The sequence below is a fragment of the Aythya ferina genome (genome assembly GCF_964211825.1).
Source record: "Aythya ferina genome assembly, chromosome: 7".
Lineage (NCBI taxonomy): Eukaryota > Metazoa > Chordata > Aves > Anseriformes > Anatidae > Aythya > Aythya ferina.
In genome coordinates this window covers 20,095,087-20,115,074 of record NC_140302.1, presented here as the reverse complement: position 1 = coordinate 20,115,074, position 19,988 = coordinate 20,095,087, and the positions used below count along the sequence as shown (strand labels likewise).

The window sequence follows — 19,988 nt, the reverse complement described above, 5'->3', positions numbered from 1 at the left end:
GAAAAGCAAATTGGCTGGCTGCCTGGTGGCTCTCACAGCCAATCACCATAACCTTACCATAAATGTAGATGTATTTCTATCTTAGGCTTGATTATTGACTTTATTTTAGCCGTGGGACTGTCCTGTCCCAGTCCTCTGTGTGTGTGCTTTATGAGTGTGTGCTGAGATCCTGAAAGCTGCATAATTTAGCAAATATTTTGCACATCACACTGGCTTGCTTAAAATTTAACTTTGTGACTTGATATGTTGTAAATGCATCTCTGAAATGTCTTGCAGGGCTCTGTCTTTGTCCAGAACTTGCAGCAGACAGCTTAGCTTCAGTGGCTTGCTGGTAGGCTTTTTTCTTTTTTCTTTCTTTTTTTTTTTTTTTTTTTCAGGTTAGCTACTCTTAGTTGTTTTTTGAGGATGGTATTACTATAGTAAGATAATACTAGTATAAATAATATAGTAAGATAATAAACTCAGTGTAAAGCAAATGCTAACAATCAAATGTGTAACAGATGAATTTAAAAGCTCTTGAGATAATGTGTTAGGGAGGCTAGATGTTCTCCAGAGGAGAGTGAGGAACTATTTGAACTTTTTCCCTTCAGGCACTGCTAGGGCATAACACGGCTGTTTTAGTCTGTGAGTTGTGTTAAGTTCCTGCAACTGTGAGTTAAATCCAAGGTTGAATCCCAGTAGTGAGGATGAGAGAGGAAAATCTGCAGAGAAATGTCTGAAATTTAAAGGTAAGCAGGAGCTGAAGGAAATCTCTAGTTTTGCTTTTTAACTGCTGCTCTGAAGATGGAAGTAACAAGCACACCAGATGGCTTTACTTTGGATGTTGAGTAAGTGACACCCAAACAGTCACCCTTCAGAGAAAAACATTTTCATAATATTTTTAAAGTTAACTAAAACAGATTTTAGTAAAGGTGATGGTGGGGAGGAGAAACTAAAGGAAACATTTTGAAGTATCTTAGCATACTGTAGTTGATCTGTTGAAACTGTAACTGGTACTATGCCTTTGGGGATTTAGGACTGTCAGGCTGCTTTGTTCTGGTATGCTCCTGTTTCTGGATGTGAGATTACACAAGTGAGATTAGCACACTGAGATAAAGCAATGCCTTGTGGCTGAGACTCCCAACTCTCTTGTGTTTTTGATATCACCTAACCTTTGAAAATCTTTTTTATTTTTTTTTTTTTTTTTGTGGGGGTGGGGAGGAGGGACGGCTTTTTCCCTCCCACTAACGTCTCAGATGCAATTTGGCATCCTCTGCAACATCAAACAGTCTTCAGAACAAGAACAGGATGCAGTGGTCTCACTCTGAGTGTGTGTCTCCTGGCACTTCTCTGTGTGCTATTAGTGGGGATTCTGCTTCAGGTAGATGATCAAGAGCAAAATTTCTGTAGAGAGGTGTTGTTGTGGTAAGAGCAAGGTTTGGAGGTGGTGGGGCTGTCACTGTTCTCTGCCTTCACCCACTTCTAGCACACATCTGTGCCAACAGACCAGAGGTCTGGGTAGATCGTGCAGCTACAGGAGTGAGTCATATCTCCCCTGCTCAGCTGCACAGCCTGCTGCAGAGTCAAGCTCTTATGAGCATGAAGCAAACGAAATGAGTACATGGTACAGACCGATTTATGCTTCTGTGAGAAAGCAGTTGGTTGTTGCCTGTCGGTGGCTCTCATCAGCAGTTAAATGAAAAAAAGAAATCTGTGTGTCTCCAGGGGCAGTCATAACAAGAAGGGGTACGCTAACATTTGCTTCTAATAGATCATCCTGTTAAGTCCCCAGATAAGATGTTAGAGATACTTTTTCAGCTGAATCATTTCTCGCATACTTCTTTGAAGCCAAACATTTCAGAAGTGGCGTTCTTTCCACACGCCATGGTAGCTGCCTCCCTCCTGCCATCAGCCCATGTCTCGTGCAGAGGTGGATGGACGGAGCTTGCCAGGAGGGCAATGAGCAGCAGGGTGGGTGTTTCTGCACTCAGGTGGGCAGGAGAGCGGTGTCAGTGCAGGCCACAGGCTCCCTGTGTGTCTCCCCCAGGTTCAGGGTGCTCTGAACCCCCTCTGTTTGTGGCCTGCTGAGAGGAGGCGGGTTCCTCAGTGCTGTGTGAGAAATGAAGAGGGACTTGTGTCCCTCTGCTTTAACAGTGCGAGGAAGTTGCCTTACATTTTGAGGCAGAAGCTTTGGACCGGGTGCTCGGTTCTCATTGAATCGCTTTGGTGAGCCGTACATGAGATCAGTGGTAATTCTGTCATTGTCTCGAGTGAAGCTGAGATCTCACTGCATGTGCACAAAGCAGATGGAAAGACACATTATGCCAGTAACTGGGGACTTACCTCCTTGGGCAGGGCAGGGCTGGCTGCCAGCCCCTTCTTCCTCAGCCCCGCCAAGGGGCAGCCTGCTCTGCCTGGAACCTCACACCTGAGGAGTCCCTGCTCAGGGCCATGAGGGCCTTTTGACACATGGAGCTTGTTCTTTGGTCTCCCAGCTACTGTCCTGCTGTTCCTGAGTGATCTGGTCCAAAACCCCACATGTTGTTTTCTTTTCAGAGGGCCCACCTGAAAAACAGGATCTGGCAAAAAGGTCTGCAGAAGAATAACTATGAATTATTAAAATCAGGCTGATGGGAAAGGTTGGGCCCTCACGGAAACAGAAGCTTGTACTGTAAGTAGAGAAAAAGAAATCAGGTGTTAAGTACTTTTTCCCAAGTGTGATTGTCCCTCATTCCCCTCTCCTGGAGCCTGTTTTTCTGAGAAGACCAGGCTGTTTCCAGTGTAAGTGGTGCTCAGTTTTTAATGCTGCCACTACTATACCAACGCTGTTTATACACAATTCAGGAAGGAGAATGTGTTTGTGCTGTAGACCTGCTAATTATATAATTTTCTCCTTTTATTAAGCAATGTGCTCATGCTGTGTAATTCAGACTAACTGGAGTGCAGAGGAAAGATTTATATTTTGTTGAAGAGGTATGAGAATTTGACCTTGTAAGTGAATTCCCAGAGATGGCTAAGTACAGTGCCATAAGTGACAGGCTCTAATTAGGATGCTGAGAAACACGTGTGTAGTTCTGGTATCCTCCTGTGAACACTACCCAGGCATTTCCAAGATGTGTGGGCAACAGTATTTTGCAGCTATGGCTGCTAAATCTATTCAAGAAATTACTAGCGAGGAGCTGAAAGAAAGAAATATGGGAAGTGCTTAAAGGAGTGACAATATGGTAGAGACCGCGATTCTGAGACAGCGGCTTACAAAAGCTTGTCTTTTATTTAGTACTGTTGCTGACTCACAGGAAGAACAGAACATGAGGCAGCAGGTTTTATCATTTTCTGCTTGTAAGGACTTGAGATATTCGTGAAGTCCTGAAAGCCTCAGTGTAGTCTGGCAGGTTTCAGCCTTCCGTCTATGGAATGCAGACCCGTGTGCAGCCAGAGCTGTATCTGTACCAGTGTATGCACATTATATGTGTACAGGCAATACAGAACAGTGTCTGTCCTCTTACACTGCTTGAGAAATGGATTGGAAAGCAGTTGAGGTCAGAGAAGATTCCAGCTGGGACCTGGGCAGGTTATACCTGAGTCCGCTCAGTATTTATCCCCCGTGAGGCTGATGGCTGTCTTGCAACTGATTCCAGTGAACAGCAACTGGCCTTGACATGGGTTGGAGTGAATGAAAACTTTGTGGAATTCTTTTTTTTTTTTTTTTTTTTTTCCTGAAATACAGTTATATCTGTTTCAGAAATGTGTGTCCAAGTCTCTCTTACAATCATAAACGGAAACCAGCAAAATATTCTTTGATCTGACAGAGAATTTGTGTAAATAGTTAAAGGTGGGCATGTAATAACACATTTAGTGGGAGAGGGAACAAAGAATATTTGGCTGGTAGATACTGGCACGCTTTCAGAAAACAAATGCAATTAATAAACAAAAATAGCATGTTATCTTTTCCGTGGTTGTCATGACTGTCTGCAAGAAAGAGGAAGAAGAACCTACCTAACGTAAATAAGATGCATCTGCAAAACAGAGGTGAAAACTTGCCTATCTCAGTCTGTTTGTGAGGCTTGAGGAGAGTCCCTCTTGGGGAGAGGTTTGTAAACTGTATGTGCTAGCCCATGAACATCAGTTTTTTATAACCAGTTCCTTCTGGCTAAGTGACCAACAGTCTGCCTGGCAGTCTTCTGGAGCACTGTGGTAGATTACAGGATGCTCTTGCAGGCCCAAGCAGCGGCCAGGACATCTGCAGGGAGGTGTGACAGAGGCAGGCTGACACTGCACTGTGGGCAGAGGGGACCACTGGTGCGGTCCTGTCCTTCCTGCAACCTGCAGTGAGTTAGGCACCACTTTGCCAGGTGTGTTTGTCTGCACCTTGTTTTCATCGGCCAAAGTGACACTCAGCAAAAATGCTATAGAGGGGAGAGGGAACACTTCTGTACAGGTCAGAGATGCAAAGATTGTTCTCAAGGCTTCATGTAATAGACAGCTTTCTACAGGGAGGACTTTGTTTTCTTCTAGATCTAAAATGTAGATTGTGGCTAGTTGTAAAGACACTTGCCCACACTTTGTTTAACTATAATTGTTATGTTACTGATCAGATCACTGATAACGGTATTAAAGGTCATAGCCAACGGTGAGAGGAGAAAGTCCCATGGAATCACACCCACTCAGCAGTGACATCCCTACGCTGGTGTGTTGTGAGACTTCAGCCAGCCAGCTTCCATACTTCTCTGCATACATCAGTTCTGAATTAGCCTTAGATTAATTGTTTTGGAAAGTTAAAGGTTTTAGGAGGAACCTTTTACAACTAAGTTTGTAATATTTCTCTAAAAAATGTTTGAGAAGTCATTTTCATAAAACCATATTGATCAACATCTATTATATTGTCTCATTTTTTATTATTATTAATTGAATTCTATGTTGGTTACTGTGACAGTTTGGCTTAGAGCACTGTGTTCATCTGAGATGTTTGTAAAAGCTACTCTTTCCAGTTACAGCTTGAATTTTTTGATGAACTGTATTTCTTCCTGTTCACTGAAATCCCCTTAAGCACTTCTAAGGGCTGATGAGAATGGCTGTTAATTGCTATGGACGCAATTTAGCCAGTTCTCTAGGAATGCCTTGATGGATATGGGCTATCCAAACCCTCTGCACTTCATCGCCTAACTTTTCTGACTGCTCTTTTAGCATCCTCTTGTGATGGAGTTGAAATAGAAAGTCCCAGACTGCATTGCAGTCCTTTGGACACACGTGGACCTTTTCTGGTGCAGAAAATGCATGTGTATTAAATATGTTTGCTGCATTATTTTTTACAAGTCTATATAACAGCACATATTTCTGTGTAATTCCAAAAGTACAATTCTTTTATCATCTAGGATATTTTAAAAAGTATGTCTTTATTTTAGTCCTGCAGGTCATAGATTTTCCCCTTGTAGTTTATGTATGATGTTCTTTTTAAAAAATAAAAATAAAAAAATATATTTGCCATTTAATGCTCATTCCTTCATTGTATTACAGTGTTTCTCATGCAAGTTTAAAAAAAAAAAAAAAAAAAAAAAAAAGAGCACAGCTGTGCTCTCAGGAGTTGTTTGTTTTTCAGTTGTGCTGAGTGGCTGATGGAGAAGACAAAGAAGTTGCAGCAGGGATGTCTTTTTGTCCTACCCAGCAGTGCCACCTAACTGTGCTGAGTGTGCCCAGCCTGGGAGCTGGGAGAAAGGGTCTGGAAACTGGCTGGCCCATCTGGAGAGGTACGTACCCACATGGTAAAATTTGGGTTGAGGGGGACTCCACAGTTGTCATCCAGAGCCTACATGCACAGGAGTTGTGCGCTGGTCAGAAAAAGTGAAATTCTGACAACTACAGAAAATTGTTAAATTCAGGAGTGGATGAAATTGCCCTCTGTAGATCCTTTTCCTTGGTGTCTGCTGGAGGATCAGCTTGACCAGATGATACAGGCACTGAGGCTTGTGAAACTGTGATATGACTAAGCATGCAATGAGTAAGTAATAGCCTCATGAAACCGGCTTCCAGTGTGTGTCTTTAATGGGAACTAGCTGGTTTCTCATAATGTGCAAGCTCATCTTGAAACTTTTCTAATTTTGGTAGGATAATTATGGAGCTTCTCTTCAACACAGCCCTTTCCAAAAGTGTGGTGGGGACTTGGTCTCCTTATTGCTGCCAGTCTGGGAATACATTGATTAGGAAGTGAAGAAGTCATTGTGAAAGGAAGAGAGGAGGAAGAACCCCTGTCTCCTGCCAGCCCCCATGCACACGTTCTGCAGGTCTGTGTTCCTTAAAGTACAGTGCTTGTTTCTCACAGTAATAAAGAACATTCCCTTTGCGTTTGGACAAATTTAGATAGCATGTTACCAGAGTGGTTCTGATTAACAGTCTGGGGGAATCCATTCTCTCATAGCTCTTAGGAAACTTGCCAGTGCAACATTATCATGTAGCCTTGTATACAATGTCAGCTAGAGCAGATAACTCTTCAAGAGCGGTGAAGTAGCTACTGAGCAGCTGCTGCCTTAACACACAGCAGGGCCAAGCTCAGCCTTGGCTAGTAGCCTGAGTACTTATCCAGGATCTCTGGTGGATTTGCAGCTCTTGGTATTAAGACTGTTGCTTGGACTGTGCTTCTGATATATTTGAAGTTTTCTTTCTAATATGAGGCATGTCCACACCAGCTGGAGTATGAGCTATGGGTGGTGCCTTGCAGATGAAATGTAGAGCTTATTTCCACAAAACATCATGGAGGACAACCTATCTCCAAAACTGTGTTTAAATTAGGCAAGCTTATGGAGAAAAATTGTCTGCACCTATTACACATGAAGATATATGTACAAACTCCTGTCTCAAGACATTCTGACGCTGCACATAAGCAGGCTGGAAGGGTATAAGAAGAAAATTATTGCTGTAGATATCCCCTTTCTATCCTAAGCTTCTGCTATCAGGAAATCTCAGAGACAGGATACTGGGCTAGATGGATATCAGCCTGACCCAGGCGGGCTTATTCTTATGTTCTGTTTATTTACCAAAGAAGGTTGAGGAGGGAACTATTAGCTCATTTTTACTTTGAGTACGTTCCTTTGTTTTTGAATGAGGGGAAACTTTACTTAACATTATCGTGGAGAAAGATGCCTTGTTAAGAGGATGAATGAAGTTTGTGAATTAAAATGCTTCATCACCCCACCCAGGAGGCAAAGTGTATCCCTTGGCTCTTGGGCAGCACTGGCAAAACTATTTTCCAGACTTTGTAGGTTGAAAACTCCCGCATTTGAGTAGCTGTCTTGAGAATGATTAGAGACATTTTGTCTTAAGACAATAGAGCCTGGCAATGATAAAGCATGCTAGTCTATATGTCTGAGAGCTTATGGTTAATCTGGCACTTTACAGATGCACACTGCATGACAGCTGCAATGAATCAGGTTATTTGAAGGACTTTCTGCTCCCTAAAGCTTATTTATTCCTGCCTTTCTCAAAAGGGCAGAGGGAGGGGGAAAATAAAAGTGTAAAGCCTATCAATGAGGTAGAGGAGAGGGCCTGAAGCCAGACAAACCAAAACATTTAGAGATTCTGCTAATGCTGAGAAGATGAAAGGAATCACCAAATAAAAGGGAGCGGGGACATATTTAGCAGAGCCTCATTCCTAAGCAGCCAATTAGATCTAAGCAGGAAGGTCTCCATGCACATCTGAGAAGTTGTTTTCCCTTATAAAGTAATGGCTTGTAATGTTATGAGTAAAGAGGTTACTTTATTCCCAGTTTTCTATAGCAGTTGGGATAAGACTGCAACTTCTGTCCTCCTTTACCAAAAAAGTATGACATCTACAAGCTAGTGCATGGCCTCAGAGCCTGCATTCTTCAGGACAGCCGTAGCCTGTTTCCTAGGCGTGGTAGCTATACAGCGCCTGTGGCATGGAGTCTCAAGTACATTTTCTGTTCATACAACAATTTGCATAAGTTACTGAAAAATGAAAAGATTGACTTAAGAAACATGTAGCTCTGAGTTTCCACTGGTACCTTGAAAGATGCTTGAAGTCAATGAGGAAGCTCTCAATGTACATGGGAACTTGCTAGTATCACTGTAAAGAGAACAGGGGAAAGTCTATGAAAGAAAAGCAGAATTACTTTTCCCTGTTGTTTTCCTTTCTCTGGTCATATGCTGGACATGCTCATGTGATGTAGGCTGTAAAAGGGCAAACTTTTGAGTGGGTAAGTGTCAAGATCTTGGAGGAACTCAAAGAGAAATCATACACGTTTTGGCTATGGGTGCAATGAAAGAGCTACAACCTCAGGGTGTACACACCCTGGGCAAATTGCACTGTGGTGGTTTCTATACAAATGAGCAGGGTAAGTGCTGAAAGGTAGGCAGCAGGAAGTGGTCTCCAGAGGGGAAATTAAGCTCCTTTCAAGAATGGTATTTTGTTCTTTGTCTTGTGAAAATAGTTGCATGTTTGGGCTAAGTTGGTATGTGTCTGTAGCCATAGAGGAAGGTTCAGAGATTTGATCCTCAGCATTTAAGGCTTGGTTGTCAGAAGACTTGTTCTGTTCCATTCTTTTTATGTTCTTATCCCAGTATCATGCCATGTACATTCCTCCCCTTTCCCTCACCCCTCTGGCAGTAACCTGTGTTGCTGAGAAGTAAGGCATAAACTACTAATGTCATTTTTTCCTGCATGTTTTTATTTAGCAATATCTATATGATCGTATCTTGAGTAATGAGATCACTCAAAAGAAATACTTATTTTTTGTAATGCCCTTCAAGCTGGACTGACCTCATTTCCTTGCATAGTTCACCTGTTTGCCTTCCTTCCTTCCTGCCCCGGGACCTTCCATAGCGTAACACCCTAGAGACAAGCTGCCTGCTGAGCACTGGTTCGCAGTTGTGTGATGAATGCATGGTTGTGCAGCATCTTTAGGGTTGTGCTGTGCTATGTTCCTTTGTACCCACCACTACTGCTAAGTCAGTCTCTTAAGCAGTCAGGCTGGCTTACCCCTTCCAGTCTGCACAATCCTATCTCTATCAGATATTCTGCATATGGTAGGTCCCTACAAATACCTGTGTATCTTCCTTCTTGTCATATCGACAACTGCCCCTTCCGAGAGAACCTGTGTCTGCTGTGTCCTTCACAAACACCCTGAAAGCTGGGATTCCCCAAACTTTGATGCCTGTGACATGCAAGGTATTTCAAAATGATGCACACTCCCCATCCATAGAACCACTCCTCATTGCACCCATTGCCACCGCCAGTACTGGGGTATGCACCAGGCTAAGTTTCTGGGACTATGATGAAGTTTAACAGAGAGAAGAAGCTGTCTGTGGTATCTGCTAGACACTGTCCCCTGATATCCACAGAGGTCTCATAAAAAAACTGTTGCCTGTATTTCTAGCTACACTGGGGTGCTGTGTGAATTGCTTGGCAGCCCTACTGAAGGGGTGTTTACTTGGCTTTGAAATCTCATAAGTGCTGTATCCACTAGAGTGTCATCACCAGTAAGGTTTTTTTTTTGTTTTTGTTGTTTGGGTGAGTGAACCTTTTTCATTCAGGTAAGGAGTTTAGATTCTTCTGGATCTTTGTCCCAGTGTAGATATTTCCAAGGAGTAGTAATAGCTTATGCTTCTGAAAACTTTGGACTATGCTTCCTCCAGTCTAGGGGGTAATTGGTGCTTGTAACAAAATCAGACATGATACTGCAGTGAAGGGGTTTCCTGTGTGAAATTCTCATTTCTGTTGACTTGATTTTGCTGATCGCTTATGTTTCTATGAAAGGTACATAATTTCTGTCAGCTATGTCTTTGAGTGTTTGACAAGAGAGTATTTCTTTTCAGCTGTTCTTTGAGGGTCAGTTGGAGATGTGCAAGAAAGTATCTGCTTATATCCTCTGTTGTGGATGGCTTACCTTGGTAGTTTGTGGGAATTTTTTTATCATTATTATTTTTTGGTTATTTTTAAAAAATATCTCTTATCTTTTGCCCAAATGCTAGAAGTGGAAATCACAAATAGCTTTTGCATGGCTCATGATCCAACACTTGTTAGCTTCTGTTTCTGACCCTCAAAGCAATTACATTCCTTAAAAGTTCCTTTCCTTAAAAGTTAAATTCCTTTTGGTTTTCAATCCATAATTCTTCCTGACTGCTATCTTTACATGTTGCCTAATCCTCAGACCTCTGCACCGGACCAACTCCCTCTGCGGTTGTAGGGGGGATCTCTGGCATTAAGACTACTCCATTAGGCAGCACTCTGTAAGCAAACACATGACACTGCTCTCATCTGTAACAAGACTCACAAAGCAAGGATCTCTCTTGGATTTTCACGTCGTTCTTGGCTCGTGTGCATAGACCAGTTGTGAGTTTGTAATTGTCTAGTGATGGAGTTTAGACATGCTGATTTCTCGTCTTTAGTAGTAATTTAATGGCTATGTATTATTGACTATGAAAGGGCAGCTCCACGAAAGTCAGCCTGTCTAGAGAACAGCTGGCCGCAGCTGTAAAAATCCTGTCGTGCTCTGAAAATAACTTGTACAGTGAGAACCCTTGCTTTAGTCGCTAAAAATATGTTCAGTGGCAGAGCTAGCTGGAGGTTATACAATTCAATAACTTCATTATAAGCATTTTGAGATGTGAGTTTACACAGACTTGTGGCCATCACTGGAGTAACACTAGGATGAAGTTGGCCCACAGTTCCTAGGGCTTTGAAAATAAGCTGATAGGGAAAGAAAAAATTGATTCTCACCTATAACAAGCTGATCATAATCTTTTAACAGAATATTTCCACTGCCTTCAAACACCACTGTGAACCCTACACAACAGCAGGTACTTTTTTTTCAGTACTTCTAAAACTATGGGCAACATTTAGCATGCAGGCAAAACGCTAAGCTTTTAAGGAGAACTTGTAGCAAAATTCAGCAGCTTGCTGGAAATATTATCATTGGTTTTGTCAAAATCTTTAATCAAAGTGAAGTGTCTTCTTATAAACACCTTCCCTGTCATAAATGACTGGTCTTCCAGATTTTTACTCTGCCTCTTGGATGTTTCTGTCGAGGCCTGGACCTCTGTCATCTGAACACATGCTCTTCCTGCCAGAGGGTGCCTGTCATGGACACGCTTTGTCTCACTGTGTTAGCCACTCTCCTGAAGTTTTAAAGTGTTTATCTTACACAGCTGAAAGTCTCCTCCTGTTTCATGAGCTCTACATTGGAATGCAGTGGAAGAGACCCAGGGCCTGTGGCCACCCAGATTAGAGGTTTTTGTAATAAGGTCCCTATATGGTTTTGTTAGAGACTTCGGCTCTGTCTCTGTCTGTCTCTGCTCCTTGTTTGGGAGGCTGGTGGGAGGAGAAGAGCTGAAGGGGCTATATAATCTCTGTGCTTTCAGATACACAGAGCACCATCCCAGGGCCGCTATCCGCAGCCAAGCACTGTCAGGGTAAGTGGCACTGAACCAACAGTGTGATTTACGGTTTTGTGGAGGACTTTAATTAAGTTATGTCAGATGGAAGTGATTCAGGAGGATGTACTGTTGTACTGCAGTTTGCTTATGCGTTACTTAGTAGAACTGAATTGATAAAATGCTTGTAGTATCTACACTGAGTTGTTTTTATTTTATGGCACTTCTGAAAGGGAAATCAACCTGATGATTTTGCTGATTCCACTAATGCTCCAGAAACTGTCTAAAGGCACACAGGCTGTGTGGTGGTGCAGCTGGAATGATAGCTGTGTTTGTGTTTCAGTGAACCTGTGCCCCTGGGCTGTTGGTGTTGGACACAACAGAGTTCCTGAGGGGGTGGTAAATTTGCCCACTGTATAGTAGGGTTTCTCAGCAGGTTTGCCTCACTGCTCTTAGCTTAGGGTGACACGAGTGTTTTGGAGAATTATGACTGTAATAAGGGCTGGAAGCATGCAAAAAATATGTATATATATATCAGTATCTAAAAGGATGCAATGAGGATGCATGTGTATGTACACGTATACCCCTGTCTTCATGTATGTGATACTAATGCTCTGCTAAATGCCAGATGTTTTAGTAAGGAACAGGTTACACACAGTGTTCCTTGTGAGGCTGGGGTTCTCTTAATAGTATGCTGTGGAGACTGGTGAAGGGATTGGTTATCTTTAGATGTAAAGCAGGTAGAGGTAAGAGGCTAGATACTGTGTTAATTGCTTGGGAGAGTATTTTGCTTTATTCCACAGTGTTGAGTGACATTTGCTGCTGCAGGGTTTTACTACTGCATGCCACAGCAATCCTGAGCTGTAACACACTGCTTGGCAGCAGAGAATCCTGGCTGAATGATTCAGCTTTGATTTTTCAACTTTTTGTGCTTTATTACTAAATATGGTTTTCATTTAGAGTCCTCTGAGCTCAGAAATGTAGCCTTTCCTGCCCCCTTCTTTCCCCTCCCCCAAGTGATTTTTGGCATCGCATTCCCTGCGATTGGTTTGAGCAAACCCCCTGACCTCTAGCTCTGTTCCAAAAACAGCCAGTTGAAAAGCCTGCTTCCTAATTAGGAAATGGTTTGTCTAAACCACTCTGTTCATTCACGTTAGATAACAATTATGCCCCATTGAGTAAATGCTTCAATATAAAGAGCTTGTTTCCCCAAGAGTAAATTTAATAAATGCAACCTACTTTTCTTTCTTGGGAATAACGATAAAGTATCTGGAGCACGTCAAGTTGGGTTTTCCATGTCCTTTTCTTCTTCTACACCCATGCAGCCTACAGAAGCAGCACTACAGCCGTGTCTCATGGCTGGGACGGGATGGGGGATCTGAAGTGAAGGATGGGCAGAGGCTGTCCCTGCTTGTTCCACCCGGGTACAGGCTGAGCGGCTTTGTACACACCCTTGCTCATCAGCCATGGCTCTCACTGACCCCGTTGCCACTTTGTCCTCCAGTTCCAATATTCTGTGGCAGAAGGTTTTAGGGACTGTGTGAGGAGCCAGTTGGGTTGGTAGATGACAGCTGTCTCCTTTAGCTCTTAACACACTGTAATTTGTTTAATTCTGCATGGAAGCCTGGGATCCCAGGTAGTCAGGTGGTTCCCTACCACACAATAAATTGTGGGCAAATAGTTCTTCTGAGTGCTGGTATTCAGGGCTTGTTTCTATAACTGACTTTAATACAAAACCCTCAAAGCATTTTTATTACTCATGTTATCTTCCTGTTGTCTGAGGAGGAAAACAATTTCTGTTTTACTGAAACAGGGAGCTAGTATAAATTACTCTGTCACTCTAAATGCAAGTTTTTAGCTGGCTTGAAGTTATGATAGAGCATATGCTATGGCCAGTTTTCGAAACACACGCTGTCTCTGACTTCATTTTAAAATTGGGATTTTTTTTTTGTCTGAGTAACTAAGGGAGGGCTGATTTATTTATTTATTTATTTTCTTTCTATATTAGGAACCTTTATTCTATTTTAAAAGGGAAAAATATAATCCTAGCTGGACATCTTGACTCAGTGGGTATGTGTCTTTATCACTGTATAATGTCTGCGTTGTGTACCACTGGTACATGACTAGCAGGTGAAGTGCTAATTCTTTGGGAACTCCAAGACTAAATGGTGATGGCTAAAGTGCTCTTACATCTGTTAGCTTTCCACGTGCACTGGTTTTATCAAAATGGTAGAAAAGCAGGGGATGTTGTGTTAAATCTGATGCAAAGGGATCTTTGTTTTTGCAGCTGTCAGTCCAGCAGTCTTTTTTATCTCCCACTCACCCCCCAGCAGTGGATTTCTCTGACCAAATTTAGATAAACGTTTGCTGTCCCAGAGCTGTAATGATCCATCTGTCCATGCAGCAGGATTGGAATTCTCCTCTGGAATCCCTTGAATACTGTCTGTTGCATACAGTATTTCTGTGTGATGGTTCCTTTCATACAGTTCTCTGTCTTCAAGACTGGTTCTCTGAGGTTTGCTTTTTTTTTTTTTTATACATATTTTTTTTCCTAATTATTTTCCTGCTGTTTTTATAGGTCTGTTTCCTGTCTGGAGGTCCTGAGAACACTGACATAGAAGATGTGTGAGGAAGAGGACAGCACTGCCCTTGTTTGTGACAATGGGTCGGGGCTCTGCAAAGCCGGCTTTGCTGGGGATGATGCTCCGAGAGCAGTTTTCCCCTCCATCGTGGGTCGTCCCAGGCACCAGGTGATGAACTGCTTTATTTATTCCACACTTGGTTTGTAGAAGGTTTTGCTGCCCCATCCCCAGCTGACCACCCAGAGCCACCTTTTCCTGCGTCTGGTGCAAATAGAGCCCTGGGAGGTCAGTGTAACACAGTACTCCCAGGTAGAAGTCCAGCAGTGCAGCCACCTGAGTCAAAGCAATGTCTAGTCTTGTGAGAGGAATCCTTTTAATTTTTTTCACTTCCTTCTATGCTCTCTTCTTCCTGTCCCTTGATTCTGGATCACCCAAAGAACTTGATGAGTAAAGATAGTCTAAAAGCAAACAAGCCTGATAGAGAAGCATCTGTAACTTTTGACTGCCATAAAAGCTGGTGATAGATGATGTATGGAGAGCTAAAGGAGGAAGGAGAAGGTTTCAGTCAGCTTCCTATCAGCCTTCCTGACTTTATTCATTTAGCTTTATAGGCACAAATGGGCACTCATCTAGGATTGATTTTCTTTAGCTTCAGGTTTTACATTTAAGTGTTTCCAAGACAAAACTGTTAGAGAAGCCAAGGTTTGGAGCATGTAATGACAAAGTTCAGATAGGAGTATTATGTAGTCAAAGCATCCTAGTATATACTGTTTGTTAGTTGTTGGTTCTTCTGACAGTATTTCTAATTTAATACATAGAGTAGTTTCCAGTTTCTGGTCCAAGGACCACTTCTACAGGATCCACAAAAATACCCTAAAGTGTAAACTGTACTCATAGATTTAAATTGTTTATATCTTTAATGGCAATATTTTAGTCTCAAAAAAAAAAAAATTAAAAATAATCATAATAATTTTAAGCTTTGGAAAATGTGAAGTGTGTATTGCTGCATCTTGGCCCTTAAATGGCACAATGTCGCTTTCCGCTTTAACTCCACTTTATTATACTTTAACAGGCAGGTCATCCCTAAACAGTGAACATTATAAATTGCCTATTGTTCTACTTCATCTTGATGAATTTAATATTGTACTTACTTTTTTATGTAATTTACCATGGTATAAAAATTGTACTTGTGTGCTCTTTGTTTTTACTGTACTGGAAACGTGAACTCCAGAGGTTTAAGTTAGCTAAACATTTCATTTTGGAAACTAGAGCAATGTGTAATTTTCCAATAATTAGTATTCTTAAAGTATTTTATTACTAGTATCACTGACAACTGGATTTATATCAGCCAATGTTGTTATAAGAAGTGTTTGTGACACCTCTCCTTGAGGGAATAACTCCATTTGTGTTATTTTATAGGGTGTGATGGTTGGTATGGGTCAAAAAGACAGCTATGTAGGTGACGAGGCCCAAAGCAAAAGAGGAATCCTGACCTTGAAATACCCCATAGAGCATGGCATCATTACAAACTGGGACGACATGGAGAAGGTATTTCAGCATTGAAATGATGTGTATCACTGGTAAAAAACAAACAAACAAAAAAAAACACTTGAACCAAATGTTTACAGATTACTCAATAAATTTTAGAGATGAAAGTGTCATGCTATCAAGTGTGATTTAATGAAAAGCTTGTTAACAGCGAGCTGGAATAAAGCCTATTTGGCTCTGTATCTTCTACTGTAAGAATGTATTTATTTTCATTTACTAGCGTGTTCTTAGAAATCATATACCATTAGCAGTGATATATTTAACCTGAGGATTGTGTTTTTCTTTTTCATGTTACTTTGTAATACCTATGGAGGCAATAAGAACAACTGTATGTGAAACATTACTTATCTGTCTCTGAAATGCTGTAAGCAGAATGTTGGAGCATTGCACCTGTCTGAAAGTGATTCTGAGCTGCTAGTTGATGGTATTTCTTTCTCCTTTGCCTTCTTCCATTGCACTCAGATCTGGCATCATTCTTTCTACAATGAACTCCGTGTTGCACCTGAAGAACACCCAACTCTGCTGACTGAAGCACCATTGAATCCCAAAGCCAATCGAGAGAAAATGACCCAGGTAATCTCACTCTGAAGCTATGGAATAATTCCAAGTTTGTGAATTCAGCAGGATGTGAAATTCATAATTTCAGTTAGTCATGTCAGCTTGACTTTCCAGTAGTGTGCATCTCTTAGTAATGGAAGATGGAAAGTGCAGTGTGACCATGTGTCAAATTTGTACATTATTGCATTTACTTTAAAAAGTCAACATATCAGTTCTGAATATGAAAGCCTTGGTCTGTTCAAGCGTACATCACCTTCATCTTTTTATTAGTATTATTTTTTTTTGTCTAGGCCTATCACAAAATGATCTTTAATATATGCATGTATTATTATTCATACATCATAGATATAGACCAGACACAGGGAAATGTCTTATAGGACAAATACATATGGATTTAGAAGTGTTTTCCTTCCTTGTTATTACCAACTATCAATAAATATGAAAATCTCTCTTTCAGTGTATGGCTACAACTAAGCTAAGATCCCTACTGTTAAACTGATTATCTTAATTTCATTTCAGATTATGTTTGAGACTTTCAACGTGCCAGCCATGTATGTAGCTATTCAAGCTGTTTTGTCCCTGTATGCTTCTGGACGTACCACAGGTAGGCCTCTGGAGATGGTGGCACAGGCATATGAAATAGAAAAGCATTTTGGTGTGCAGCTGAGAATGAATTGTGCGTGTTGTCTCCTCAAAGGGATTGTGCTCGACTCTGGGGATGGTGTCACCCACAACGTGCCCATTTATGAAGGCTACGCTTTGCCGCACGCCATCATGCGTCTGGACCTGGCTGGCCGCGACCTGACAGACTACCTCATGAAAATCCTGACAGAACGTGGCTATTCCTTTGTGACCACTGGTAAGAACATGCTACTAAAATGAGGAGGGGAGTTATTTAATGTGCAATGCTTCTAGTGGCCTTGGAAGGGATAGCAGTGGTTCCGCAGTTGATTTTTAGCAAGAAAGAATCCAACAGGAAAGGGGAGCAAGACTGGCATTAGAGTAATAAATAGGGAGGGTGTTAGAGGATGAAAGGGAACCACCTGTTGATACATCTGGGCCCTTTCTAAGCACCATTCTAAACACAATCATCTCAACAGCGGAGCGTGAAATTGTCCGTGACATCAAGGAGAAGCTGTGTTACGTGGCCCTGGACTTTGAAAATGAGATGGCCACTGCTGCCTCTTCCTCCTCACTGGAAAAAAGCTACGAACTTCCTGACGGTCAGGTGATCACCATTGGAAATGAACGCTTCCGCTGCCCAGAGACCCTCTTCCAGCCATCTTTCATTGGTAGGTTGAGTGATTGTTTGGCCTTGGTAAGCTGCACATAAATATTAAGTCCCTGTTTTGGTTTGATTGTACACCTTGCTAGCACACTTAGATGTATACACAAGTGTGTCCTATTGCCCATTATAAACTAATCTTTAAAACAGCACTATTAATACAGTGGGAGGAACTTTATGTCAAACAGTAAAGCAAAATACTTTCCCAAAATAAACCTTGAATGTTTATTCCTGGCTTCGGGCCCACACCATTTTGTATGTTATGGAGTTGGCTACTACAAAAAGTATGGCTGCAGAGACATTTTTCTAAATAGTGTGAGGGTTGTAGTTTGAATGTGCTTGCAGGGAGGGGTTAAAAAAAACAAAACAAAACCCAGTACTTTTATTCTTCCAAAAGACTACTCCAAATCCTGAATCCATGGTTCTGTACATTTGCAGAGCAAATCAATAGCTATGAAGGCAGGCTTGCAGCAAGGTCATGTAAAAATCCTGTGTAGTTTCTGCTGATTGGTAAATTTCAGCTTAGAAACTGATACAGTAGCTGCATACTTAGAGGTATTAGGACATATTTTGACTGTTCTGTCTCTGAGCTGTCTCAGTTAAAGAAAGGAAGAAGAAAAAAAAAAAAAAAACAACAAATGATTCCAGGACCATATAAGGAATTCTTTGGACTTATGAGATTTCTGCAAAAGCCTAGTGGAGACTGTACACCCACACCCCTGGCTTTCTTTTTAAGGAGGCGTTGTGTGTGTAAGCAGGGGAGGGCTGTACCCTCAAGGAACTCCAATAATTTAAACAGCTGCAGAAAGACTTTCCAGTTTCTGTAGCTCTGAAGACTGGTGTCTTCCAAAGAGACACTGCAGTTCATGTTGTCCGTTCTGTATTAACGATTTAAAGTCCCTGTAAGGAGTTGCTTCCTCAGTGTTCTGATGTAACTTCTCTAGGCATGGAGTCTGCTGGCATTCATGAAACCACTTACAATAGCATCATGAAGTGTGACATAGACATCAGAAAGGATCTTTATGCCAACAATGTGCTGTCTGGAGGCACTACCATGTACCCAGGCATTGCAGACAGGATGCAAAAGGAAATAACTGCTCTGGCTCCCAGCACCATGAAGATCAAGGTATGGCACAATTAGTTGTAGACTACTTTAGCTGGCATGTGCAACATCCTCAAAAATCTAATGAAAAACAGTAACACTTCACAAAATTCTTTTTCAATCAAGTCTGTATGTTATAGTAAATAATAATTGCTTGGTAACTATAAGAATCACCCTGGTTGCTGGAAGATAATCTCTCCTCTGACTTTCTTTCTCATGCTATGTTCTGCAAACTGCCCTAACAGCATAAATTATAATTTTTCCTGGGGCTGTATCAAGCTTCTTCAGCCCTTTTTGGTTAAGGGAAAGGGGAACGAAGGAGAAATACTGGCTCTGCCCTCAGCCTACAATTCAGTAAAGAAAGAGATTCTCACCAGCCAATCTTCTCTCTGCTGCTTTGAATCTTCCCCCTTTCTTGCTTTGCAAACATTTTGTCAGCTATACCAGTAAGGGTGTTCTAGGTCACTCATTCTTCCAAACCCTCCTTGGCTACCATTGCGTGTTTTGTCTCATATATTATATGAAAACTGCTTTTCCTCTTTTCTCACTTGCAGTCATGAATACACTCTTACTGGTCAAACTGACTCAGTTGTAAAAATTGAGGACTTAGGTTCAGATTTCAATAACAACTTTTTAACTTTATGACTTGCTGACTGGGATGGCAAGGGATGACACTAATGTGTACAAATACACTGTTTTCAGTAATATCAAATATCACTGCTTTAATACTTCTGTATAACAAATTCACAGCTGAAAGTCGTGTTTAATGTTTTTATTTCTTAAACAGATCATTGCTCCTCCTGAACGTAAGTACTCAGTCTGGATTGGAGGCTCTATTCTTGCCTCCCTCTCTACCTTCCAGCAGATGTGGATCAGCAAACAGGAATATGATGAAGCCGGCCCATCCATTGTTCACCGCAAGTGCTTTTAAATTGCTTTATCTTTATATGTCTTTTTAGTGTATTACTGTGAATGTATTCAGGAAAATACATTCTTATAATTTCATTCCATAAATCCTTCATCATGACTCATTAATTGGATACTATGTATTTTTTGGAATAAATTTTAAATATGCAAATGAGATTGCTGCTCCTATTTTAAAAAGACACATTTTTGGATGTACCATTACAGCTGGTGTGAAGCTCCATCTTGTGGCGTAAATTTGTTACCACACTATACTGGGCTTAATAGAAAAAGTAGCAAATACCTCTTGCTCAATGGTATCAGTGCTAGAAAATGCTGGACTATCAGGCAGCATGTTGTTGATGTTTAGCCGCATTTTAGTCTGCATTTTAGTCTGCAAGCAGAGCTAGTCTTGATTTTTGAAGCTCTGGGCAGCACTAAAGAAGCATAGTGTCTGTTCGATACCAGGATGTGCATGCGCATTCTGCTCTGCATCTGCTCTAACCAGAAATATTATCTGTCTACATCACTTAATTCACAGCTGTCATGCTAGAAGAAGTTCTCTCATTGTATGGACCAGAGGTACAATGCTTTATACAGCAATTCCAGGTGATTTCTTTAAAGAAACAAAACCTGTTCTTTTAGAGCA

The 19,988-nt window shown here is 41.4% G+C and overlaps 1 protein-coding gene across 5 annotated transcripts in view; it reads left to right on the top strand.

Annotated features, from left to right (window-relative positions):
• ACTA2 (actin alpha 2, smooth muscle) overlaps positions 1 to 19,514 on the top strand; it is a 37,773-nt gene extending 18,259 nt beyond the window's left edge. For 2 of the 5 annotated variants that reach the window (XM_084526212.1, XM_084526211.1), the window contains 10 exons: positions 5,576 to 5,723; positions 6,082 to 6,257; positions 13,940 to 14,111; positions 15,363 to 15,491; positions 15,954 to 16,064; positions 16,569 to 16,653; positions 16,747 to 16,908; positions 17,150 to 17,341; positions 18,279 to 18,460; positions 19,224 to 19,514. In XM_084526212.1, the coding sequence (XP_084382338.1) occupies positions 13,983 to 14,111; positions 15,363 to 15,491; positions 15,954 to 16,064; positions 16,569 to 16,653; positions 16,747 to 16,908; positions 17,150 to 17,341; positions 18,279 to 18,460; positions 19,224 to 19,367 (1,134 nt within the window). In that variant the 5' untranslated portion in view covers positions 5,576 to 5,723; positions 6,082 to 6,257; positions 13,940 to 13,982 and the 3' untranslated portion in view covers positions 19,368 to 19,514. Of the gene's footprint in view, positions 1 to 5,575; positions 5,724 to 6,081; positions 6,258 to 11,255; positions 11,401 to 13,939; positions 14,112 to 15,362; positions 15,492 to 15,953; positions 16,065 to 16,568; positions 16,654 to 16,746; positions 16,909 to 17,149; positions 17,368 to 18,256; positions 18,461 to 19,223 lie in introns of those variants that run through there. The other 3 variants (XM_084526213.1, XM_084526210.1, XM_084526209.1) reach the window with 3 other exon arrangements.
• The last annotated feature ends 474 nt before the right edge of the window (positions 19,515 to 19,988 follow it).